This window comes from Mobula hypostoma, chromosome 3 (genome assembly GCF_963921235.1).
Source record: "Mobula hypostoma chromosome 3, sMobHyp1.1, whole genome shotgun sequence".
Taxonomy (NCBI): domain Eukaryota; kingdom Metazoa; phylum Chordata; class Chondrichthyes; order Myliobatiformes; family Myliobatidae; genus Mobula; species Mobula hypostoma.
Window position 1 is genome coordinate 128,362,402 of NC_086099.1, and position 27,832 is coordinate 128,390,233.

The 27,832-nt window shown below is 40.7% G+C and overlaps 1 protein-coding gene across 2 annotated transcripts in view; it reads right to left on the minus strand.

Moving 5' to 3' along the window:
• trim33 (tripartite motif containing 33) overlaps positions 1 to 27,832 on the minus strand; it is a 220,895-nt gene that overhangs the window by 152,210 nt on the left and 40,853 nt on the right. For both annotated transcript variants that reach the window (XM_063043735.1, XM_063043734.1), the window contains exon 2: positions 7,148 to 7,266. In XM_063043735.1, the coding sequence (XP_062899805.1) occupies positions 7,148 to 7,266 (119 nt within the window). The remainder of the gene's footprint in view (positions 1 to 7,147; positions 7,267 to 27,832) is intronic.

Below are 27,832 nucleotides of genomic sequence, written 5' to 3' on the forward strand. Positions count from 1 at the left end.
TAGCTCTTTTGAATAATATTTAGTCTATCAACTCCAGAAGTTTAACTATTTATTTCTGCTTCATATAACCTTGTTCCCTCAGTTTGACTGATCAATTCGTTGCAATTGTGTAGTTTATTACTTCTTTCTTTGAACATTTTTTCGATACATTTTCATAAATAATCCTTTTTCTCATTTTTTATTTTTTCTGTTTAGGAAGTTAATAGACTTAACTTCAGTAAGTTTTCTTTGTAATTGTTTTTTGCAAACATTATGTTTTGAATTTTTTTTTAGTTCTTTGGAAGGTTATTTAGTCTAGGTTGGAATTCATTCTGTACTAATCTTCTCTTCTCTTGGAGCTCTGCCAGTAGGATGTTGGGGGTGGGATTTATCAGTAGATTAGCTTTCACCCTCTCCTGGGTGATTTTTTTCTTTGGGAGGGGGGATGGGCAGGAGTGGGCTGTTTTTTTACTTTATTTTTTATCAGCTGTTTGGTTATCTCCACCTCATCTATTGCTTGGTAAAGTATTTTTGAATTTTACGGTTTGGATTTTTGGTATATTCCAGTGGTATGTATGTTTAATCTCTGTTTTAAACATATTTAAATGGTATACAATATTAAGTTTCTTAGATTAAATGGGAAAGATTTAAACCACCCTGTGAAACACAGTTAAGATTTTTACCTACATTAAAAAATTGAATGCCACAATTTTTTTTTTTACAAGAAACACATGTTCGTACATCTGATTGTGGGTGTTTGTTCAAATGTTGGAATGGTCTAGCTTTTCACTCTTCCTTTCAAGCCAAGGCCAGAGGTACTTCGATTTTGATTGACAATTCAGCTGCCTTTGTTCAACATGATGTAATGTCTGACCCCAATGGGCGTTTCGTGATAGTCTCAGGGAAATTAGATAACAAACTAATGGTTTTTGCTAATTTCTATGCTCTGAATATAGATGATCCTGGCTTTTTTTAAATTTTTTTTTCTTTTTTTTAAACCAGACAAATTTGCACTCTTTAATCTTGGGAGGTGATTTTAATTGCTGTCTTGACCCTGTTTGTCTTCGAAACGATTAAATATTATTATATCTGCCTCCTTTATCCAATCTTTTCCAATGAGATGTGACATTATGGATGTTTGGCGTTTTTTTTCCCCCACCCAACAAGTAGAGAATATTCCTTTTTTTTTAAATCTATCATGTTCATCATACCTATTCCAGGATTGATTTTTTTTTGTTGATAGTCATTTGATATCCTCTGTTCGATCCTGTGAATATAAAGAAATTGCTGTTTCAGATCATGCTCCCGTCTTTTTATCTTTAAATCTTCCGGGTGTTTCTTGTCAAACAGATTTTGGCATTTTAATCCGATTTTACTATCAGATAAGGTTTTTTTAAAAATTTTGAGAGAGTCAAATTACTTTTTTCTTTAAAGAGAATACACTAGATGGCACTTCTAGCCTTACTATTTGGGATGCTTTCAAGGCTTATATTAGAGGCCAAGTTATTTCCTATACAGCAAGTATTAGGAAAAAAAGTTAATAAGGAGAGAACTGAGTTAGCCAATCAGCTGAAACATTTAGATCAAAAAAAAAATGCTTCTGATCTGGATCCTGTCTTACATAAGAGATGTGTTGAAGTTAAAACTAAATATGATCTGTTCTTAACCTACCCTGTTGAAACTCAACTTTTAAAAGATAAAAGTCAATTTTATGTTTATGGTGATAAAACAGGCAAACCTTTGGCTAATCAACTTAAAACTTTAATAGTTAAACGTCAAATTAAGTAAATCTCCAAAGCGAATGATGATATAACTTCTGTTCAATTAGAAATAAATGATACTTTTAGAGAATTTTACTCTAAACTGTATAGCTCTGATTTCCCTAAAGCCAATTTTGCTATGAATAATTTTCTAGATCATTTAAACATTCCCTCATTTTCTGAGGTTAATCGAAAATGGTTAGATCAACCTTTTTCTTCTGAGGAAATTGCCCGGGTTGTCCATTCGCTGAGTTCGGGGAAGACTCCCGGTCCTGACGGATTTTCTGGAGAGTCCTATACGGCTTTTGCTCATTTGCTTGTTCCTCACTTACTTTCTTGTCCTTTCTGACTCTTAAATTAGGCAGGTTGCCACAATCTTTTTATGACACCTCTATTTCACTTATTCTGAAAAAGAATAAAGATCCAACTGATTGCTCTTCCTACAGACCTATTTCTTAATGTTGATGCTAAAATTTTATCTAAACTTTTGGCTCATAGGACAGAAAACATTCTGCCTTCTATTATCTTTGATGACCAGACCGGATTTATTAAAAATCGTTATTCTCATTTTAACATTCATCGTTTACTGAATACTATTTATTCTCCCTCTAAAGAAACTTTGGAATGAATGATTTCTTTAGATGCTGAGAAAGCCTTTGACTGGGTTGAATGGAATTATTTATTTAAAATATTAGAAAAATTTAACTTTGGGTCCAATTTTATTCAATGGATTAAATTACTTTATTCATCTCCCAGTGCACAGGTTCTTACTAACTCTCAGAGTTCTAAACCATTTAATCTCCAACGTGGTACCAGACAAGGATGTCCTTTGAGTCCTTTGCATTTTGATTTGGCTTTACAGCCTTCAGCCATCGCGTTTCATGAATCCACTGACATCTCAGGTATCTTAAGGAGGGGTATCACTCATAAGTTGTCACTTTATGCTGATGACCTTTTGCTCTACATTTCTAATGTGGAATCCTCTCTACCCTCAGTACTCTCTTTACTTTCTGAGTTTAGTCGGTTCTCAGGATATAAACTTAATTTTCATTCGAGTGAACTTCCCTTTGAATAATTTGGTATCAGTCAACTCTGACCTTCCTTTTAAAATTGTAAGAAATCAACTTACTTATTCGGGTATAACAATTACTAGGAGTTATAAATTTATTTTTAAAGAAAATTTTATCACTCTTTTGGAGTATGTTAAGAAGGTACTATCAAATTGGTCTCCCCTTACTTTATCGCTAATTGGACGTATCGATTCTATTAAAATGAATATTTTGCCTAAACTTCTATATTTATTTCAAGCCCTACCTGTTTTCATTCCTAAATCCTTTTTTGACTCTTTAGACTCGATTATATCTTCTTACTTATGGAAGAATAAAACCCCCCGATTAAACAAAGTTCATCTTCAGAAAACTAAAAAAAAAGGGGGGATTAGCCCTACCTAATTTTAGGTTTACCACTGGGCAGTCAACATACGCTACCTTACATTTTGGTTATATTACTTTAATCGTGAAGACTGTCCAGTTTGGGTTTCTTCAGAAGTTAATTCTGTTAATAAATTTTCTAACATTTCTCTTCTTGGTTCTTCAATTCCTCCATCCTTAAGAAATTTCACTGATAATTATGTAGTTAAACATTGAGGATTTGGTTACAATTTAGAAAATTCCTTGGGTTATTTGGTTCTTCTCATTTGATCAACTATCTATTAAATATAATCTTCCTAAAACTCACTTTCTTTTTTAAGATATTACAAATTACAGACTTCTTGCGTTCTCAACTTCATACATTTCCTAAATGTCCAGATAAGAATTTTATTGATACAATTTTTACTCTGAAACCTTCTCACAATGGATCTATTTCTAATATTTATAGTATGTTGTTGGCAATGAGAAACATTCCGTTAGACAAAATTAAAAACCTCTGGGAACAAGACCTACAGATTTCAACTGATGAGGATACCTGGAATGAAATTTTTTAACTTGTTCAACCTCTCCATTATGTGCATGTCAGCCTTTTACAATTTAAAGTGGTTCATACAGCCTACATGACTAAAGATAAGCTCTCTCATTTTTCCTCAAATTTTTCTCCATAGTGTAATAGGTGTAATGTCAAAGAGGCCTCTGTAATTCATATGTTTTGGTCCTGCCCACAGCTTGATAAATTTTGGAAAGAAGTATTTCAAACTTTTTCTCTGAGCTTTTTAAGTAAACTTTAAACCCAACCCTCTGACTGCCTTGTTTGGCATTGTTGGAAGAAATGATTTTACTCTTAAGCCAAATAATTTGCATATTTTGGCCTTTATTTCTATTTTAGCCAGAAGAGTTTTATTACTTAAATGGAAAGACGCTGCTCCGCCTGCTCATGCCGATTGGTTGATTGATGTTATGTCATGTTTAAATCTAGAGAAGATTAGGTGTTCTACTTCCACACATGGACAAGATTTTTTCACATTATAGGGACCTTTTTGGAACTACTTTCATAATCTTCGACTTGTTCAGCAATGATGATGGCTTTATGTTTGAATTTACGACTATATGTCCAAGATTTTTTCTTTCCTTTTAAAAAAACTGTTTTTTTCCTCTTTTTTTGTTATGGGGTTTTGATTTTGCTTTAGATTGGAATAAAATATACCTTTTCAATATTATGGTTAATTTACTATACATAGATATGAGGCATTTCAACCTTGTTTTTGTTTCCATAATATCAGAATGCATTTTGTATTCATCTTTGCAGATAATTAATAAAAATATTGAAAAAGAACATGTAAAATGGTCACAAACTTCTAAGAAAGTAGAGGTGCTACCATGCTTTCTTCGTAATGGCACTCACGTGATGGCCCAGGACTGATTCTCTGATATGATAACGTCAAAGGGTTTTAAAGTTGTCGACCCTCTCCATCTCTGATTCCTTAATTAGGACTGGCTCACAGACCTCCAGTTTCCACCTCGGTTGTAAATAATCAGCTCTTTGGTTTTGAAGTTGAATGAGAGGTGACTGTTGTGGTACTATACAGCCAGATTTCAAATCTCCCTCCTAAATGCTGATTTGTCACGAGCTTCGATTCAGCCAATGACAGCTTAGTCTCACAGTCACAAGTATAAAGTGAGTAGAGCAAGGGGCTAAGCATATGGCCTTGTGATGCACCTGTGCTGATGGGGATTGTGGAGATGTTGTCGTCAATCTAAACTGACTAGGGTCTGCAAGTGAGGAAATAGAGGCTCCAGCTGCACAGGGTATTCAGCTTATTGATTAGCTTTGAGGAGGGTGATAGTGTTGAACATTGAGCTGCAGTCAATGGAGAGCATCCTGGTGTATGCAATTTCACTGTCCATTTCTTCCAGAGTTGAGTGAAGAGCATCTGCTGTGGACCTGTTGTGACGGTTGGCAAATTAGAGCAGGGCCAGGTCACTCCTCAGACAGAAGTTGATATGTTCCAACACCAATCTCTCAAAGCACTTCATCACTGTGGATGTAAGTGCTATCAGACAACAGTCACTGCAGCAGGTTATCACGTTCTTCTTTGGCACCAGTGTAATTGTAGGTGGGTACCTCAGACTGGTGAAGCAAGAGGTGACAGGTATCAGTGAATACTCCAGCCAGCTAATTACCACCGGGCTTCAGTACTCAGCCAGGTACACCATCTGAGCCAAATGCTTTCCGTGGGTTCACCCTCTTGAAGGATGCTCTCATGTCAACCTCAGCAACTGAAATCACACGGTCGTTGGGGTGTGGAGGCTCATGAAGATGCCTCCATGTTTTCTCGATCAAAATTAACATAAAAAGATATTGAGCTCCAAAATGGGAACTTAACAGCCTTCCGCAAGTTTTTAAACATTTACATTTGCCCATCTCTCATAATTGAGCAACATTATAAACACATAATATAGTTTTAAGCCAGATGATAACTTGGCAATGAAGGGGAGCAAAAGACTGTCTAGAACAATTACACAGTAACAGGTGCAGTGGCCAGAGTGACTAATAAGACAAATTTAACAACAAAATACAAGTCAGTTTCCCTCAAGGTCAAAATACAATCGAGAGGTTGGATTTTTAGTAGAACCTTAGCTAAGGTAGGGACAAAAACTGGTGTTAGTGTTAAAATGTTAAATTAAATAATGTTCATCCAGAAATAGACAAGTCACAAATAAATATACAGTGATGTAACTAATCAGCTACCCATGACGAAGCCAAGAGAGTATAGATGATGTCGAATGCAAGTGTGGTGAGAGCTACCACTTCAAACCAAACATGTAACACATTATGACCATGCCCATCTCTCTCCAGAGACAGATACCACATTACCAATTATAAGTTCAATTTAGGATTTCCTCCACAAATCCAGTTCCCCTTCCACTTTGAAAATGCCCTCGAAACATCCCAACATTCTTGGTAATGTATGCTAAGATCTCTTTACACAAAGCAGAGAAGACCTGGAATGTTTCTTGCATTCTGATAATTTCTTTCATGCATCTAACCCAACTATCATTTCCTGCCCACTTCATCCTTGGATCACAGCATTTTCTTTGGGTACACTAGTCTTGCTCCATGGAATTCAGGAAAATGTTTCCCCAAATACCTGACCTGTCAATCTTCCCCTTTTTAAATCTAAAAACTTTGATAAATCCTAACATGTAGATATCTAGATATCAATTTTGAGATGTTATATCATAGTGGAAACTCTCAAAAATACCAATTTTAGAAAATACAGATGATTTATCAGGAATTCCCATTGATCTTTGATAATCCCAAAAATACTGATTTTTGCTTCTCAAATTAGAAAACAAGCCACAATTTTGTTTCTTAAAAAACTGAATATTGTTTTGTTGCAATGTTCACCATTTAGCCCTGAAGTTTGAATTTAAGAGCCTGGTATAATATATCCCCCGTAAGGATGACGAAAAAGATGATTTTGAAAACAGAGGACAATTCGTAACAGTTGTTCTATTCCTCAGAAGTTTGTTTTTAAAAAAGAAAGCTGAAAAGTTTCCAAAACATGATAATGAGATTAAATTCTGACCCATTTCAACAGGGTGTAGTATGGGATGTACAGTTAAATATTCAGGACATGATAATTACAAGCAAAGCACCAAGCCTACAAATTCTTATGTAATATCTTGTAATCTGAGGTTTGTAATTACAAAAATATAGACTCCCATCACCCAGGTCATGCATGCTCTGTTCTCATTGCTACTATCAGGGAGGTGATACAGGAGCCTAAACAATTCAGAATAGCTTCTTCCCCTCTGCCATCCGATTTCTGAATGGACATTAAACCCACAAACACTATTTCACTACTTGTTTTATACAAGAGCAAACTGCAAGAAACAAATTCATTCACTATCCATGAGGAGTTTCGGGATTTTAACCCAATTTTAAATCCTTCAGAATCTAATCATTCCTACCTGACATGACTTCACATCAGAATTGTTTACGCCTTCTGTGGAATCCTTCACAAAGTAGTTATCGACCAAGTCTATCTGTCTACATTCCTGTCGACACACGGGGCAGCGGATAACACCCACTGAAAGAGAGCAAAAAAAAAATTAATTTCAACCTTCTCTTTCAGTTTCTTCTAAAATTAAAAATGTAGTTATGCTTGCAATTTAAAAGGACAGTTTCTTGGCATCACAGAGTTTTCTTCCAACTTAAGAGCATTTCACTTGAAGTATGACACATCAGCAACAAATATCATCTATAGAAGATGGAAATTAAACCTCCAGTACAAAGCAAGACCAGTTTGACAAGCACATATTTTCTTTCTCTAGCTAATAGTATGTAGGTAATCTAGTAAAGCTGACACCAAATAAAGACTGTAATACACTGCAGATTCAAAGGATTAGTTAATACTTCATTTAAAATAATGCAGTTCCTTACAACAGTTGTCGAAGATCTAGTTCTCTAGACGATCAAGAAAAAGATCAGAGATATCAGGGCCTGGGAGCATGCCATATTTGGATCATAATCATTAACTCTGACGCCAGTTCTATTAAAAACTCAAATTTTTAACTCCTTGAGGTTTGAGGGCTGCAATGTGCTGCTACTCATGCTTATGGTGAACTTCACTGGAACAGTGGAAGAGAACAGAGATAAATAAAGTCAATATGGGAGTGGAGTGGAAAATAAAAGTGGCAGGCCACAGAAAATTCTGGCTTGCTTTCGCAGACTTTAAGTACTCAACGTTCAGAGTAAATTTATTATCGAAGTTCATTCATGTCACCATACCCCGAGATTCATTTTCTTGCAGGCATTCATAGTAAATACAAAGAAACAATAGAATCAATAAAAACACAGATGGAAAAGCAATGTGCAAAAAAAACAAACTGTGCAAATACAAGAAACAAATAATAATAAATAAATAAGCAATAAATATCAAGAACCTGAGTTGTAGAATCCTTAAAAGTGAGTCCATAGCTTGTGGAATCAGTCAGTACTGGAGTGAGTGAAGTTGAGCAAATTACCCTTACTAGTTCAAGAGCCTGATGCTTGATGGGTAATAGCTGCTCCTGAACCTGGTTGTGTGGGGCCTGAGGCTCCACTAACTCCTCATTGACGGCAGCAGTGAAAAGAGACTATGTCATGCAAGGTGGGGATCCTTGAAGAAGGATGCTTTCCTGCAACAGCACTCTTCGTAGATGTACTCAATAGTAGGGAGGGCAAAGAAGTCACCTAAACTGGGTTTGACTTCCCCACCCATCACCCCCCCCCCCAAAAAGGTAGAGGGTAGCACATCGTGAGCACCAAACACAATATACTAGATTGAAAACCTCAGTGAATTGCTGCTACACCTGTGTAACATCCTGGGAAAGGTTTCACTGCTAATCTTTCTGCAGAAGCAGTGTTTGGGTTATAGTTAGAGATTACGGGTGAGGCAGAGGAGAGACAAAGGCAAGATCGAGCAATAGATCATTTGGGAGCTTCTGATGGTGCCATTCCACAGGCTTACTGCAACCTGACTGCTCTGAAGTCAAAGCAGTTGTCGGAATGGAGTCCTAGGGAAGTGACAGCTACTCAGCAAGATGAACCGTGCAAAGGCCCCATTTGGTCAGCAGTTGCGGAAGGGGACGTGGCCCAGATTGGAGATGAGGAACCACATTGTATATCAGGTCACGTCATCTCCAGAAAGGCCTTCTATCCCTTCCCAGCTGGTTCTGCCTGAGAAGTATTAGAGGATTGTGCTGAAGTAACTGTATGATTCCAGTCATTTGGGGGTTGACAAGACTTACATCAGTTCTATTGGCCCTGAATGAAGCTGGAGGTCAAAGAGTACTGCAAGTCATGCAATCAATGTATACAGAAGACGACACTGCCTCTGAGGGTCACTCCATTATCCCACCTGCATCTGGATCTGGTGTGTATAGATTTCCTATCAATAGAGCCTGATGTCAGCAACATGGCAAATGCCTTGGTTATTCCAGCTCACTACACCAGATATGCACAAGCCTTTCCTACCAAGGAACAGAGGGTACCCACAGTGGCCAAAGTGTTATGGGAGAAGTATTTCATTTATTATAGCCTCCCCAGGCAGATACATAGTGACCATGGACAAGTTCCTGAGCATGCTTGCAGTCCAGAAGTAGAGGACTATGCCTCATCACCCACAGGGTGATCCCCAGCCCACAAGGTTCAAATGGACATTTCTAGACATGCTCAGAACCTTGGGAGATCAGTAAAAAGAACAAGTGGAGTCAACATAGTGGACATCTGGTCCACTGCTACAACTATACACAGATTGAATCAACCAGATACTCGCAATATTATCAGATGTTTGGGCACAAAGCAAGGATGCCCATTAAGTTCTGTTTTGAGACAGGCAGGGAAGATCTACAACAGAAGTATTATCTAAGTATGTGTCTGATATGAGAAGGGAGTAGTAAGAGACTTATGAACTCGCTGAGGTCTCAGCTACCAAGTAGAATCAAGGAAATAAGAGGAGGAAAGATCAAAAGGTTAGCTTCTCCCAACTAATGCCTCGAGAACAAGTCTTCAAAGAATCTGTGGCTACCTGGGAAGCACAAGTTGGCTGACCACTGAGCGGGGACAACCTCTGTAGTGGAGAGTCAGATGCCAAATGTACCAGTTTTCCGGGTGAAACCAGAGAATGGGAATGGTCCTGTCAAGATTCTCTATCGGAACCACCTTCTACCTCTGGGGCAAGAGGTATGTGTTGGCCCACTGCCTGTTCTGGACCCTACACCTGGGAAGAAGACTCTATGGCAACGTAGGGGAACCGAAGGACGAGCAGTGGGAAGGATTAGACCCCACCCCTCAATGTGATAGGGACTCAGAGGATGAGGAAATGGGGGTGTGGTATATGCTGTGCTTCGCAAACTGCCCAATAATTGCTGAGGCGGGTGAAATTGGGGGAACTTGCAGTGGACAGGCAGGTTTGCGGTAAGAAAGTGACAAGAGGCTGAAGTAACTGGGCATGAAGGCAAGCTCAGCCAAGTGACCAGTGGACCTGAATTGTCGGTAGACACATGTAATGGACAGGGAGGGGCCTCCCAGGTAGACAGGAAAGAGCCCAGGGAATGCCTGAAGCTGAAGTAGTAGATGATTGAACAAGGAGGTCCCAAAGAGTCAGGGGATCCCCAGATAAGATGGCCTATGTCACACCCCGGCAACAGTGTGGGTAATTGGTTAGAATGGAAATGCTCAGGAAGGGAATCGTCCCTTCAGAATGCCAAGAGACCAAGAGAAACTGTACGTGTTGGGAAATTTCAAGATTGTGAATGTGGAGAATAACTCACCTACAGTGCTGGAAAGCTATTGCTAATGAAATCTCTATGGAAAGTCTGAGTAAGGAACTGACAGAGTGGCCTGGTTTACTCACGATGAAGATGCTGGAGCAACTCAGTCAGTCAAGCAGAATCTGTGGATGCAAAAGGATAGTCAATGCATTGGGGAAAAAAAAAATCAGTCCTACGTCAAGACCAATAGTCAATATAAAAATGAAGATGCAGACTATGGCTGGTACACATGCCGGATCCAAGTAGAGTAAGGGACAATGTGGGTTTGGGGAGGAGGTGCTTGGTAATGGTTGAATATTAGACAGGATATTGGAAACAAGAAAAGTTAGGCAGGTGGAGCAAGAGTAAAACGGTAGGCCTTTTACTCTCTTCTTTTTGTAGTAGGGAAGAGATAGTCCTCCCCTCACCATATTACAGAAATCACTTTCTCCACCTGGTTCTACATACGCATATATCCATTTGACTGAGTTTCTCCTTCCTTAGCTCACCCTTCTATCCCTTTCCATCTAGTTCTAGCTACCCCTTTAAAACATAGGTGAGGCCACACTTGGGAATATTGTGTGCAGTTATAAAATTAGAAGAGAACAGGAGAGTTTGGAGGTTACATGTCCTAGGACTTTATTCCCTAGAACATGAGATTGAGAAGTGACTTGATGGGAGGCATGCAAAATCATGACTGGCATAGAAAAGGTGAAAACACTCCTAGGTAGGGGGGTGCAGAATCAGAGGGCACAGATTTAAGATCAGATATGAGAGATTTAAAAGGAGCATTAGGGATTGCTTCTTCACTTATCAGTAGTGGGCATTTTAAATAAGCTGCCAAAAATTTGTTGAGACAGGCACATTAGCAACATTTCAAATCCATCTCGCTAATTAAGTGGATTGAAGAGGTACACAGCTATAGCCAAATGTGGCCAGATGGCATGAGATCAATGGCAACAGTTGCCATGGACAAGACAGATAAAAATGGCGATTTCCATCTTGTACAGTCTACCCATTTATCACCTGTCTCTAAACTCTACACGTTTCTCTCCTCCCCTGGGATCACCTTATAGCTACCAGCCATCATCTCAGCCTTCCTTCAATTCTAGAATGACTCTCTCCCCTTTACTCGGTTTTGATCCAAGGTAGCAACTTGAATTTTCAACCTGAATTTGCCTTCACAGAATCTACATGACCTGTGTTCTTCCAGTAGTGTTTTACATCTCCAACCCAGAGTGAAATATTGCAATACAGATTACATAAAGCCCAACTCCCTCAATACCCTAAAGATAGCACCTGGGTTCCTTCAAGCATGTCCCCAGTGTATCAAGGTATCATTACAAGACAGCTGAAGTCTAAGATATTTACCCTCATAGGTGCTCATTTTAAATTTTAAACTACTGTCAAGATGGAAGATTTGACAAATGATCTAAGGTCAGCCATTGAGTATCTAGTACCTGCTACATTTCTTGCAAAATACACCATTCTATACTAACAAAAAAGAGTGTATGGGTGCCCAGGGAAGGGTGACACCTCTGGTGAAAGGGCTTGTCATATCCATTCTGGAGCAGCTCACTCAACTTTGGTCCCCACCGGACACTCAGCTCTCACCTGCGGCTCCAAGTAACTGCTTGCATACAACAGTGGCCATACCCCAGTACACCACACTTTGACAGGTGGGCTAAACCAGTTGAGGGCAGCCAGCAGCCTCATACCCCACTGAGATAGAGACATGCCTGCCCTAGCATGTGAAGTCAGCTTCAACAGCTAGGAAGGTGGGTCTGCAACCCTCCATGGACATAACAGGGTACAGAAGACATCATGGTCACCTTTGTGACGTTTGTTTGTACCACTGGACTTGGACTTCTGAGTTTTTAGGGAGTGGAACTGCCCCAGTGCAACGGCTTTTCCACTTTAAAAACTCTTCCTACCGATTTCCATCACCTGACACGAAGGACAACCACAACATCAAAAAGGTGTCACCAACCTATATTGGGGTATCCTCTAGTCTATATTCCATTTCAGTTTCTGCTCACACCAACATCCTAGAATCCTCTACAATAAGGTTTCAAACAGTTTTCAAACACCTTTCATTAAGTCTCTTTCAACTGCCACCATATGCCATCACCAACAACGACAGGACGGCTTAGAGAGGAGGTGGAAGAGCTCGAGGCCTGTTGCAAGGTAAATAACCTCTTCCTTCATGTCAACAAAACAAAAGAGATAGTACCGACTTCAGGAGAACTTAAACCCCTCTGAGTTGGGGGCTCAGCAGTGGGAACTACAGCAGTTTCAAACTAACTCCTGGAAGTGCACATTATACAACCCCTCATGGTCCCAAAGCACATCCTGCTCAGTGAAGAAAGGTCACCGACATCTCTGCTTTCTGAGGCTGAAGAGAGCTGAACTTTGCACATCCAGGCACGTCATTCTACAGATATGCAGTAGAGAGCATCCCAACAAGCTGCATCACTGCTTAGTATGGGAATTGCAGCAGCGAGGAAGAATGCCTAATGCATCACTGACACCTGCCTAGGACATATCAAAGATCAAAGCATGTATACTATATACCACCTCGCAATTCATCTCCTTGAAGGCAGCCAGAAAACAAAGGAACCCAATAGAATCCATCAAAAAAGACAGTCGAATATGCAATATGCAGGAAAAAAATCGTAAATAAAAAAAATTATAAAAATAAATAATATTTGGAACTGAAGACCATGAAAGCAGTCCACAGCCATGAAGCCAGTCACAGCCAATCAGGAAGCCTGTTAGTTGCAAGCCACAGCCTCACTTAAGCACAGACAAGTAAACCTCACCGAGCAGCAAGCTGAACACTGCCCACCCTCGTCTACGGCCTCAACACCCTGACTTTTATCAAGCGCTGGGACAGATCTATCGGCCAAACCGAAGGCTGTTCCTCACTCTCGGACCCAGGACTTGCAGCTTCCATATGCTCTTGGCCCAAACCCGACATTTCCAATTTGGCCCAGCGCTTAAATTGATCAAACCTTGGCTGGTTCCTTACTCTCGGGCCTGGGCCCCACCACTTCAACTCTGTCTTGCCTTGGTTCTGCCACTTCAAATCCGCTTCAGTAGCCAAACTTTGGCTCGCTCCCCGCTCTCGGGCCCAGCCACCTCAATTGGCCCATACGTGCATGTTGCAACCATCCTGCACCTTTGAGACTTCAGTTCACACCGCAAAAATGCCAGGTCATACAGGTGGTTCAAAAACATGACACCAAAAGGGAAGTTACAGGCTAATCATCTGAGAAAAAGTGTGATTAATAAAGTAGTTAATAGATATTTTTGCAGCAATCAAGTCATATGCTTCAACAGCACACCATCTTAAACTGAATATTGAAGGTGCCACAAAAAGCCCAGTTACATAACAAAGGATCCCACACACACTGCTCATGGAGCATTTGCCCCATTTCCATCAAGGAGGAGTGATGAAGTTTAAGGGAATGGGGGATTCTCAGATTCCTGTAAACAATAAATTAAGTACTGACTATGTCTGTGACTGTAGTGTGTTTGAATAATGTCTCACAGCTGCTTTCTTTGGAGCAAGGGTTAAAGTTCGCTTAGATCTACATAGATGTCTCTGGGCTTTTCACACCTTTTGATTTTGACAAAAGGCAGTACCTGATGGAAATTAGACAGAACATTCCTTTCTTAATTCAAGCATAAATTTGACGGATGTTCTTACCTTTGTCATTAAATTGTGGCTCCAGCAAACCAGGTAGGACATTCTTTTCTTTAACTAAGGTGGCTGGAGTGTCTAACAAATTGATTGTACTATTTGTATCAATAGTCCATTGACTTGGCCAGAATAGTTATCAAACTGATTGTTCTCTGTATCAATATACATCAAAGTTGCTGGTGAACGCAGCAGGCCAAGCAGCATCTATAGGAAGAGGCGCAGTCGACGTTTCAGGCCGAGACCCTTCGTCAGGACTTGTTGCTTGAATTTCCAGCATCTGCAGAATTCCTGTTGTTCTCTGTATCAATAGCCCATTGACTGGACCAGAATAGTTATCAAACTGATTGTTCTCTGTATCAATAACCCATTGACTGGACCGGAATGGTTCCCAAACTGATTGTTCTTTTGTATCGGTGGCCTTATAACTTCTGACAATTCTGACATCGGGCAGTGAACTTGTAGAACCGCCGGGGAGATGAGAAAGGTTCTCTCCCTGATGTCGGGTCCAAGTTCACTCGCCGGGTGAGCTTGAAGAAATAAACGGGTGAAAAGATATGTAACGATCTTTTTGTGCTGTCGTTATTTGATCTAGCAAAGTTATGTTTACTGGGGGGGGGGGTGTTAACTTAAAACACAGGAATGCAAGAAGCTGTACAGAATAGTGAACTCTGTCCTATATATCACTTCCACCATTTGATTCTTAAACCAGCAAAGAACCTTAAAAACTAAATCTTAGTAAAACTACGACCGCAGCATGAAAATTAATTTTGTTCTGTTTTCTTTAAAAGTTTATCATTGTTTTGTTCTTCTTTTGAATACTGCTCATCTGATGCCACCTATGATGATGCTGCTGTAAGTAAGTTTCATTACACCCATGCATGTTAACCAAAGTTCAAAATAACATTAAGGATCAGGACAAAGCAGTAATTTCATCATGCATGGGGTATGATATCTTTACCTAACAGAGTTGAAATAGCTCATTGAGGATACCCAAGACCAAAAAAAATACATTAGATATTAATGGAGCAGTTGGTGTTGATGCCTCAGATCCAGGGATGCGAATTCAGTGAAAACCTTGAGTTACTGCCCTTGTGCCACCTGTACATTTACCACATAACAATGTGGATTTCCAGCATGGATGCACCATTCGGTTATACTTACCAATTACTGATTCCTTGATCATCTGCATTAAGGGAAGATGAACAGGTGCAAGATTAAGCTGCAGGGGAATGGAAACAGACTAGATGGGCTGAATTGCCATCTTCTGTACTATAGCAAGTAGATGGGTTTAGTGAAGGCAAGTGGCTCTGAATAAAAGATCAGCCACAATTGTTGCCCGAGTTCAATAATTTGGCTTCACATCAGAGCAAACACTACAGCTAAATGCCATCATTTTCACAACTGTCAGCAGAAAAGATATTTGTGGTTATTTTGTAAACGTAATTTTGCTGGATCAAATAACGACAACACAAAAAGATCGTTACTTATCTTTTCACCCGTTTATTACTTCGAGCTCAGCCGGCGAGTGAACTTGGACTCGACATCAGAGAGAGAACCTTTCTCATCTCCCCGGCAGTTCTACAAGTTCACTGCCCGATGTCAGAATTGTCAGAAGTTACATGGCCACCGATACAAACGAACAGTTTGATAACCATTCCGGTCCAGTCAATGGACTACTGAGACAGAACAATCAGTTTGATAACTATTCCGGCCAAATCAACGGACTATTGACACAAAAGTACAACCAATTTTTTAGACACTCCAGCCACCTTAATTAAAGAATGTCCTACCTGGTTTGCTGGAGCCACAATTTAATTACAAAGATAAGAACATCCGTCAAATTTATGCTTGAATCAAGAAAGGAATGTTCTGTCTAATTTCCATTGGGTACTGCTTTTTGTGAAAATCAAAAGGTGTGAAAAGCCCACAGACATCTTATGTGGATCTGTGCAAACTTCAACCCTTATCTTCCTCCAAAGAAATCAGCTGTGAGACATTATTCAAACACACTACAGTCACAGACATAGTCAGTACTGAATCCATTGTTTACAGGAATCCGAGAATCCTCCATTTCCTTAAACTTTATCAATTTGCTACTAAAGCAGACTAGGTGGGAAACCATCTCCTTTAACAACCATCTTCTACTAAGTAGCATTTGCCAGAATAGATTGATAGATGCAGGGCAATTTGATAGAAAACTGATTTCAGTTAAATACCAACAAACACAAGTTCTATTTACTAAGCTATTTAATCGAAATGGCTGACATACACCAATTAATATGCCTGTTCTATCCTAATGTGTGTGGGGTTCCAGGACCCCATTGTAGGAATTGAATTCAAAGGCCCTTAGAAAGCCAAGTACGATCCCACAAATGATAACTATATTCAAACCCACATACCCCCATAACCTACAATGAATGAGTGTTCAATTTAAGTCAATGTTTTCAAATTCTTCCATACTCTCATCTCTCACTAATACCTCAGAAAACAACATCCCACCAAAGCCTCAACTGCATCCAAGGCCTAGTGCCATACAACTAAGAACCACCTGGATACCACCCCCACTCCCCATACAAGTACTGGATATCCGCTCTCACTGTTCCCTCTCAATGTCAAGTAGCTTGTTAAACCCTGTAGCTAATGGTAAGTTTTGCTTAACCAATTTTCCTGCATTGTACTTTGTGTTCTGCTATGCCAAAGGAAGTATATGTGTATGCTGGGCAGAGTGATGACATCATTCAGAGTTAAACAGCCACCTTATTACTTGCAAGCAGAACAAGTGCTACACCTGCCCCTATACCTCCTCCCTCACTACCATTCAGGGCCCCAAACAGTCCTCCTGTGCTCCCGGTGTGTCCTTTTGTATATTGGTAACACCCGACGTAGACTGGGAGACTACTTCACCGAGCATCTGTGCTCCCTCCACCAGAATAAGCAGGATCTTTCAGTGGCCATTCATTTTAATTCCACTTCCCATTTTAATATGTCCATCCATGGCCTCCTCCACTGTCGGGATAAGGCCACACTTAGGTTGAAGGAACACCACCTTATATTCCATTTAGGTAGCTTCCAACCTGATGGCATGAACATAGATTTCTCAAACTTCCATAATGTCTCTACCCTCCCTCACCATTTCCCATCCCCTTACCCCCCTCTCACGTTTTCTCCTCACCCATCCATCACCTCCCTCTGGTGCTCCCCACCACCACACTGCCCCCATTTTTCTTTCTTCCATGGCTTTGTCTTTCACCAATCAATTTCATTGTTCTTTGATTCATCCCTCTTCCTCCAAATTTCACCTATCATCTGGCATTTCACTCTCCTCTCCCACTTCACATCTACTCCTCAGCCTTTTTACTCCAGTCCTGCCAAAGGGTTTCAGCCCAAAACCGCGCTTTTTCCCCATTGATGCTGCCTGGCCTGAGTTCCTTCAGCATTAAGTGTGTGGTGCTCTGATTTCCAGCGTCTGCAGCTTTTCTCTTGTTTGTCACATTATTACTTTTATACATTAGCAAAATAAGATTCTCAGACTGTCCACACAACGAAGGAACTTAAGACTGACATATGAACAAGTTTACATATACACAACCTATCTAATGGAGAACCTGCAGTTTGAATTGTAGACATTCATTAAGGTATCCCATGATCAATCAAAATACAAATAAAATATGATATTAAAATTCCTGTGCCAGAATTTCATTAGTCAAAATAATTCTGTATAATTCTGATTTACCTAAATGCTAAATAAGGATATTATAGCCAGTTATTGTTTCAGCACCATAAACTTATTAGTTGGTCCTACTTTATTAATCAGGTATATCAAATTGAGTCTTCCACATACATGTTGCTTTTTACTTGCTAAATTATAGGTCCATGAGTTACTATTGACATGCCCCAGATAATCGAACCAGACCATTTTCTTCTGGACCCAAGTTTTCTTTTCACAAGTCAGGTAAAGTAATTACAAAATATCTAAAGCAGTATACCACAATGCATCATTATGACTATTACCGAAAAGGTATAAGCAGAGACCCAATAGCCTACTTAATGAAATGTATGCCCGTTATGACTGCCAAATCCCAACCCCCCCCCCCGCACCATCAACATTGTGGGGATCACTGGTGACCAAAAACCAGAACAAGTCAGTGTTTTTTTTTATCCTGCAGACTAACCAACCTATAACTCTGGCAGGGTCCGCAAGACATTACTTCCTACAAAGCAAAACTGAATGGCAGCGATGCTTCACTACCAGATGAACACACCTTCTATGCCCGCTTTGAAAGGGAGAACACAACTACAGCTGTGAAGATCCTTGCTGCACCTGATGACCCTGTGATCTCCATCTCAGAGACCGATGTTAGGCTGTCTTTAAAGACAGTGAACACTTGCAAGGCAGAAGGGCCCAATGGAATACCTAGTAAGGCTCTAAAAACCTGTACCAACCAACTGACGGGAGTATTCAAGGATATTTTCAACCTCTCACTGCTACAGTCCCTAGTTCCCACTTGCTTCAGAAAGACAACAATTATACCAGTGCCTAAGAAGAATAATGTGGGCTGCCTTAATCACTATCGCCCGGTAGCACTCACATCTACAGTGATGAAATGCTTTGAGCGGTTGGTCACGACTAGACTGAAGTTCTGCCTCAGCAAGGACCTGGACCCACTGCAATTTGCCTATTGCCACAATAAGTCAATGGCAGACGCAATCTCAATGGCTCTCCACATGGCTTTAGACCACCTGGACAATACAAACACCCATGTCAGGATGCTGTTCATCAACTATAGCTCAGCATTTAATACAGTCGGCCCTCCTTATCCGCTGGGAATTCGTTCCGGGGCCCCCCGCAGATACCAAAAAACACGGATGCTCAAGTCCCTTATTTAACCTGTCTCAATGTGGTGGACTTTAGAACCCAGCGGAGTCCCGGCCCTTATTTAACCTGTCTCAGTGCGGTGGACTTTAGGACCCAGCAGTGTTCCGAATACGCAGTATTTCTGTTCACGAAAATAATCATGATCACGATTGAAAATAAAGTGGAAATAATAAAGCAATTGGAAAGAGGTGAAACGCCATCGGTCAGTGGAAAAGCATTAGGCTACAGTCGGTCAACAATCGGAATAATTTTCAAGGATAAAAGTGAGAAAGGCCCTGCCCCAACGAAAGCTACAATTATTACTAAGCAATGCAGTGGTTTAATTATTGAAATACATACATTTAAGTATTTTATATGCATAGAAAGGTAAAATATATACGAGATACTAAGACAAACATTTGACTAACTGACACCAAATAATAGCAGATATACCTGTTCTGACTTAGTAAGAGAACTTCAGGGTTTTTTTCCGATCTCGATCCACGGTAACCTACACACATCCTCCCATATACTTTAAATCATCTCTAGATTACATGTAATACCTAATACAATGTAAATGCTATGTAAATAGTTGTTATTCTGCATTGTTTAGGGAATAGCGACAAGAAAAAAAGTCTGTACATGCTCAAACAACAAGTGCTGGAAAGGGAACTTACAGGTTTTCCTGATCCACGGTTGGTTGAATCCACGCATGCGGAACCCGTGGATAAGGAGGGCAGACTGTACCATCATTCCCACAATCCTGATAGAGAAGTTACTGAACCTGGGCCTCTGTACCTCCCTCTGCAATTGGATCCTTAACTTCCTACGGATTGGTGATAGCATCTCCACACTGACAATCAACATTGGCGCACCTCAGGGTTGTGTGCTTAGCCCACTGCTCTACTCTCTATATACACATGACTGTGTGGCTAGGCATAGCTCAAATACCATCTATAAATTTGCTGAAGATACAACCATTGTTGGTAGAAACTCAGGTGGTGACAAGAGGGTGTACAGGAGTAAGATATGCCAACTAGTGGAGTGGTGCCACAGCAACAACCTGGCACTCAACGTCAGTAAGACGGAAGAGCTGATTGTGGACTTCAGGAAGAGTAAGACAAAGGAACACATACCAATCCTCAGAGGGATCAGAAGTGGAGAGAGTGAGCAGCTTCAAGTTCGTGGGTGTTAAGATCTCTGAGGATCTAACCTGGTCCCAACATATCGATGTAGTTATAAAGGCAAGACAGTGGCTATACTTTATCAAGAGTTTGAAGAGATTTGGCATGTCAACAAATACACTCAAAAACTTCTATTGTACCGTGGAGAGCATTCTGACAGGCTGCATCACAGTCTGGAATGTGGGGGGGGGGGGCTACTGCACAGGACTGAAAGCTACAGAGGGTTGTAAATTTAGTCAGCTCCACCTTGGTAACTAGCTTACAAAGTACCCAGGACATCTTCAGGAAGCCGTGTCTCAGAAAGGCAGCGTCCATTATTAAGGACCTCCAGCACCCAGGGCATGCCATTTTCTCACTGTTACCATCAGGGAGGAGATACAGAAGCCTGAAGGCACACACTCAGTGATTCAAGAGCAGCTTCTTCCCCTCTGCCATCCGATTCTTAAATGGACATTGAATCCTTGGACACTACCTCACTTTTTTTTAAATATACAGCATTTTTTTCCACTTTTTTTAAACTATTCAGTACAAATACTATAAATGATTTAATTTTTATTTTATTTATTATTTTTCTCTTCTAGATTATGTATTGTATCAAACTGCTGCTGCCAAGTTAACAAATTTCCAGTGATAATGCCAGTGATAATAAGCCTGATTCTAATTCTGAACCTGCTGAAATCACAATGCCGATCAAACATCTGAAAGTCAGTGTGGTGAGTTGAGATCCGGCAACTCTCAAGCCCAGTACCATCTAGGACAAAACAACCTGCTTGACTACATCATCATCTACCAGCATAAACATTAATTCCTTACATCTTTGATACATTATCTGTATTATGCAGCATCTACAACATGCCAAAGCCATTCCCATGTAACTTGCCTAACCTGTGCCCTCCATGGCAAGAAAAGGATGGCACAGAGATCACCCATGATGCAGGAATGGAGCTGAGGGAATGTCTGGGCTAACATGGAAGTGATGAAAACAGCAAGGGTGGCTGTGCCATTACAGAGAGCACAATGAACAGAGCATGCAGGTCACCAGCAAGTTCTCCTTCAAACTGGACTATTCCAACCTGAAACTACAATTTCCACGTCTTTATTGACACATTGTTTGATCACTCACAGTCCAGGCTGGATAAAGTATGTGAGCCCTGGTATTTAATAACTGCTAGAACATCCTTTAGCAGTAATAACCACCACCAAATGTTTCCCGTACCATCAGCTTGCACAATGGCAAGGGGGAATTTTAGACCATTCCCCCATACAAAACTGTTTCAGTTCATCAATGTTTCTGGGATGCCGAGCATGAACAGCCCTCTTCAGGTCATGCCATAGCATCTCAATCAAGTCAAGGTCTGGACTCTGACTTGGCCGTTCCAAAACATAAATTTTCTTTTTAAACCATTCTGTTGTTGACTTACTGTTGTGTTTCAGATCATTGGCTTGTTGCATCATCCAACTTCTATTAAGCTTCAGGTGACAGACCACTATCCTGAGATTCTTCGACGAAGTGTCTTGATACAATTTCGAATTCATTGTTCCCTCAAAGACCGCAAGCTGTCCAGGCCCTGAGGCAGCAAAGCATGATGCTCATTCCACCATGCTTCACAGTTAGGATGAGGTTTTGGTGTTGGTGTGCAGTGCCCTTTTTCCTCCAAACAGCGTGTATTTCTGCCAAAAGGTTCAACTTTTGTCTCATCTGTCCACAGAGCATCTCAAAAGCATTGTGGAACATCCAGGTGGTCTTGTGCAAACTTAAGACGTACAATTATTTTTTTGAAGAGCAGTGGTTTCTTCATGATGTTCCTCTATGAACAACATTCGTTTAGTTTTTCTTGTAGCGAACACAAGGAGAGACTTAAGTTCTAGAGATTTCTGTAGGTCTTGAGTTCTTTTTCAACTCCTTGAGTATTGCTCGCTGAGGTCTTGGTCTGATTTTTCCAGAACACCCACTCTTAAGGAGAGTAGCAACAGTACTGAATTTCCCCCATTTGTAGACAATTTCTCTTACTGTAGACTGATGAACACACAGGGATTTAGAAATGCTATTGTAGCCTTTTCCAGCTTCATGCACCACTTTTTTTGCAGCTGTATGTTACTGTAACCATTAATGGATGGGACTAGACTTGGGTAACAGTACATGCAATGTCTATCCTGCTGGTGACCTTCCAAATCCCGTTAACGGTACTCACTGGGCATGTGGCCGACAGGCGTATCATTGGCTGCCAGGGGTAGAGTTCTAAAATGGGGTTTTTGGCCTGAACCAAAGCCACAGAATGGTGGCTGTTATCTGGCCTATGCAGTACCATAGATGTACCACTTGCCTACTCTCTCTACATCCTACCGTGTGGGGCTGCCATCGAAGGACATTGGAAACTGAGTGTTTCTGGATTGTAGTGTTCCTCTTCTGGGAACCCGCCAGACTGGCTCATGAAAGCAATAACATGGCCGCAACAATGCTGAAGAAATTGGCTAATGATACAGCGTTAGTGTTACATGATACTAGCCAGGCCATCAAAGACTTTATTGCTAAAATGCTGGCAAGCCACACCACGGTCCTTAAATCCACTAGCACTAGACTTTGTCTGAGAGGTGGTATTTGTGTATTAGCCAGTGAGTGTTACATGTATGCCCGTTATCAACAGTCAACTGTCAAGAGTTTCAGAAACTCTACACTATTGAAATTCAGTAAGATTTATGTGGTTCTCTACAGGACAAAAAGGAGAGTGTGTGGAAGCAAGCCAAGGGTTAAAGACAATATCCAGGCAAGAGTAACTGCAGCAACGTGTAGTCGAAACCAGACTAGGGAAATTTTTTTGAAGTGAGACCACCAGAGCCTAATTTGCTTACTGCTGATAGGTGAGAATGACTGGCCCTGCATAATCAATGTAGAAGAACATATCTTTGCACGGCATGTGCCAAAGACAGACGAAAGGATGCAAAATGCACTCAATGACTAAGGAACAATTGCATTATTAATTTCAGAGTATCAGCTTGTTTCTCTCGACTTTAATATCTCTTGTGAATGGTGATTGATCTTGCAAGTTAGAAAATTCAAAACATACTCAATTTACTAAATGGTCAATATCCAAAACTAATAAATTAATTCTGCATAAAACTATCGGTTTTCTATTCAGACTTCAGAACAGTGCGGGTGTTAGGGGCCATGATGTTCTCCTTATGCACAAGTAAAATACTATTATGACATTCTCATTTATCAGTGTGTTCTAGGCCAAACTATTTTAGTATTGGTGATGACAGCATGCTATTGCTTTTTTTTTGCCAATCCAAAAGGTAGAGCTTGCATCATTAGTCAAATGCTTCATTTTGGGTGGTGACAGGTTTCTTAAGTGAACTTGGCAATGTACAAGACAATATTCCATACTGACTTGTAGCCTTTGGGTAGTGGAAAAGTTTTGGTTGGTTACTTGCTGCACAACACCATGCCCTCTGACTTATTTTCATACTATGTTATTTGAGGTGAAATTGAGTTTCTGATACACAACTTTCAGGATGTTTAATGGTAGGAGACTTGACAATAGTGATGCTTTGAATGCTACAGGTGCACTTAATTGAAGATGCTTTTGTCTGACATTTGTCATTTAAATATGACACATTTCCAGCCCATGTTGGAATGTTGTTCAGGTCAGGCTGCATGCAGGCAGTGGCTGCTTCATTATCTATGATGTTGTGAATAGAATGGAGTACTGCAGCTATCAAAGTAAGGCTCAAAGATTCATTTATTATCAAAGCATGTATCCATACACAATTCTGAAATTCATGTTCTTTGCTATCTGGAGAAGACGAAAGGCATTCAGGGAAAAAATCAAATCCACACTCCCCCTCCCCCCCCCGCACACACAAAAAGAATGGTATCCTGATCATCAACCTCCAACAGCCCCCTTCCCATGCACAAAGTGGAACACTGAACCCCAAAAATCAACCACTCCCCGCACAAAAAAACTAAGCGCAACAGAACAACCCCTAAACACCCTACCTCTAACAAAAAGGAAAAGAAATGGGCGATTAAAAAATATAAAAACCATAAGTCTGGAAAAAGTCCACAGTCTATAAACGCAACAGTCCTATCCATAATCGCAGAACCACGATACCACCAGCATTTGTCAAAAAAGCGGGACACAGCACGAGGCAGGTAGGCCTCTGCATGCCACAGCAAACCAGTGACAGGCTGCTCAGAGACTACATCTCAGCAGCAGTCAGTGCTGAACTCTCACTCGCCTTCCACATTCTCCTCGATGCCTTGATGGTCTTAATCATGCTCGACACTTTAATCAGCTATTAATGGACACTTTAACAGACAAAATGGAGTCAAACATTAGCTCGTGCCCTGTCTCAGCCATCCAATTACATGCTTGCTTCCCAGAATCTTCTCAGACAGCAAAGTGCTGGATCACTCAATTGATCGCCATACTGTAAAGTGCAAACTCTAATAGTCCCAGAAACAAATTTAAAGGTGAAAAATTACATAAAAGTAGTTTTAAAAAAGACATTTTCATGAGCTATCTGGAAGATGTTGACCAAGGGAGCACTGCACGCTGGTGCCATCTTGACTGGAAGCCTGCTTCCTCTTTCAGTCTTGTGAAGAAAAGGTCAGTGCAGTGGCTAATACGTTATCCCAAGACAATTCTGAGATACACCTGAAGTGGTTATGTAGTGCTGAGATAATAGACCATGAATGGGATAACTGCTGCTTTTAATGAGTTCTTCTTGATTCCCATTTCACTGAGGCTATGTCCACACTAGACCGGATAATTTTGAAAACGCCGATTTCGTGTAAAAATGATAGGCGTCCACACCAGGCATTTTTAGAAATATCTCCGTCCACATTAAAACGGGTATTTGGGCGAATCTCCTCCTATTGGGCATGCGCAGGGCACATCTACAGAAAACAAGTGAAGAGGAAATGGTATACTATTTCTGTTTCCGCAGCGGAGTTGTGCTATTTCCATTGGTCAAAATCTAGAGTACCTACAACAACAGCAAAAGAAAGTTTTCAACAATGTCTTCGAGGTATACAAAGAAAACCTGTGCTGGAAAAAGCAGACCGGACTTCTTCGTTTAGACAGACGATCAAGTCGACCTGCTTCTGCGAGTTGCAAACAACTATAAAGTCAGCAAAGCAGTGGGGCTGGGAGTCATGCCAAACCAAATACAACGACATCCTCGACCGCTGTAAAGAACGCTATATGTGTTCAAGAAAACAATGAAATGCTACGCTGCCACCACCATCTGTTTCGGCACGTCATGACAGCGTTCTCAGAAAGCTCCGGTTACCCTGTACACACTACACTGTCCAACCGGCGTTTTCAGATTTACACACTCTGGAGAGCATCAGTGTGGATGGAGGGTCAAAACAAAGAGAAAAAGCTTCGGTTACAGATTTATCCAGTCTAGTGTGGACGTAGATTTATTCTGGCCTCAAGGTCACACTTGCTCATCTTTATTCATAACTCATCAGCGGGATTCGGTTTGTGTTCATGCTTCTTCTTGCACTATAGCTGTAGTAAAGACTGGAGCTGAGTAGTTATGGGTGGGTAACTATCACCTCCTTTCATCATTTGGCTGATTGAGAGTGAACAGGTCAATTAGAATTGTCCTTTCTGAGAATGGACCCTATAGGGGCTGTTAATTCTGTACTGCAGGTCTCCATTGCACTTAGGATGTTGTTTGGTGCCTTTTCCACTGTCAAAATCATTGGTTATTCAAGGAGGAGGATAGGGGAATAGACTTCAGATAGCAATAAAATTCAGATACCATCAAGTAGCAGTGACTCAGAGTGGTCAACACTTCCATAGATATAGCAACTTCTAAGTAGGTTTTCAATCCTGACTCAGTCTTTGGGCACACTGATTTTTCACCGCTTTCCAGTACAGAATATCAAATGGACACAAGGCATTAAATTACAATGCATTTGATGACAAACAGGATTCCCCAGACACCACAGGGGAGGGCTTTAGAATAATGGAACAGCACAGAGACAGTTATTTGGCTCATGCTGTGCCGAAATGATTAAACTATTATTTAATTGTCTAATTAAACTAATCCCTTCTCCCCACACAATGCCCATATCCCTACATTCTGTGCATATTCATGTGAATATCCAAGACCGTCTTAATTGCCTCCATTGCATTTATCTCCACCACCACTCCTGGCACCCATCACCTTTTATTTCCTGCTCAGCACGTCTCCTTTGAACTTATTCCTCTAATTTAGGCTACGTCCACACTAGACAGGATAATTTTGAAAATGCCGGCCGGCTTTGTGTAAAAAAAATATAGGCGTCCACACCTCCGTTATTGAAAATACCTCCGTCCACTTTAAAACTGGTATTTGGGCAAATCTCCTCCTACTGGGCATGCGCAGGACACATCTACAGAAAACAAGCGAAGAAGATGTGGTATACTATTTCTGTTTCCGCGGCGGCATTGTGCTATTGCCATTTCTCAAAAACTAGAGTACCTACAACAACAGTGAAAGAAAGTTTTCAACAACGTCTTCAAGGAATACAAAGAAAACCTCTGCTGGAAAAAGCAGACCGGACTTCTTCGTTTGGACAGACGATGAAGTCGAGCTGCTTCTGCGAGTTACAAAAATAGATAGCTGCCTGTACGTGGTGTTTAACTCCAAACAAGCTATTAATGTAAACAAAGTAAACAACACACGCATGAAGCCGTCCGCCATTGTTGTGGTGTTGGAGGTTGTGTTCAAGAAAACAATGAAATGCCACGCTGCCACCATCTGTTCCAGCATATCATGACAGCGTTTTTAAAAACCTCCGGTTACCCTACACACAGTACACCGCCCAACCGGCGTTTTCAGATTTACACACTCTGGTGAGCGTTTTAGAAAAGCTCCATTTTCAGGGGAGGAAAACGCCATTTCAGTGTGGACGGAGGGTCAAAACGAAGAGAAAAGGCTTCGGTTATGGATTTATCCGGTCTAGTGTGGAAGTAGCCTTAAGTTCATGTCCTCTAATACTAGACATTTTGAACCTGCTGAAAAATGCACAAGCTCTCTACTCTTTGCCTCTCAATATTTTAAACTTCAGTTTGGTCTCTCCTCAGCCTTTGTCACTAAATAAGATAGTCCAAATGGGTCCAATCTCTCCTTTATGGCACATACCCTCTAATCCATGCAGCATTCTGGTAAACTTCTTGCGCACTTTCTCCAAAAGCATCCATCCAACCTGGACTGAATGCAATATCTCCAGATGTCGCTTAATCAAGTTTTATAAAGCTGCAACGCAACTTCCTGATTCTTGATCTCGGTGCCTCGGTCAATAAAGGTAAGTGTGTGTTATGCCACCTTTAACACCTTTATCAAGATGTGCAACTACATTCAGGTAACTGGAGGATATAGAGCAGGGTTTGTCAACTGGGGTTCCACAAGAGGTCGGGATTTAAAAATTAAACATCATTTTTTGAACTTTACATTACGTGCAATGCTAGAGCTCACATTGATGGGCAGTGACCGAGTAGCCCCATTAGCAATCTTGTCGGTCGTCTCTGGGCCCACTACAGCAGTGCACAGTAGGACCGTGATTATTTGGTTGAGTCCATTTTAAGTTTTTGACGTGAGCTGGGGGAGCCAGTTGA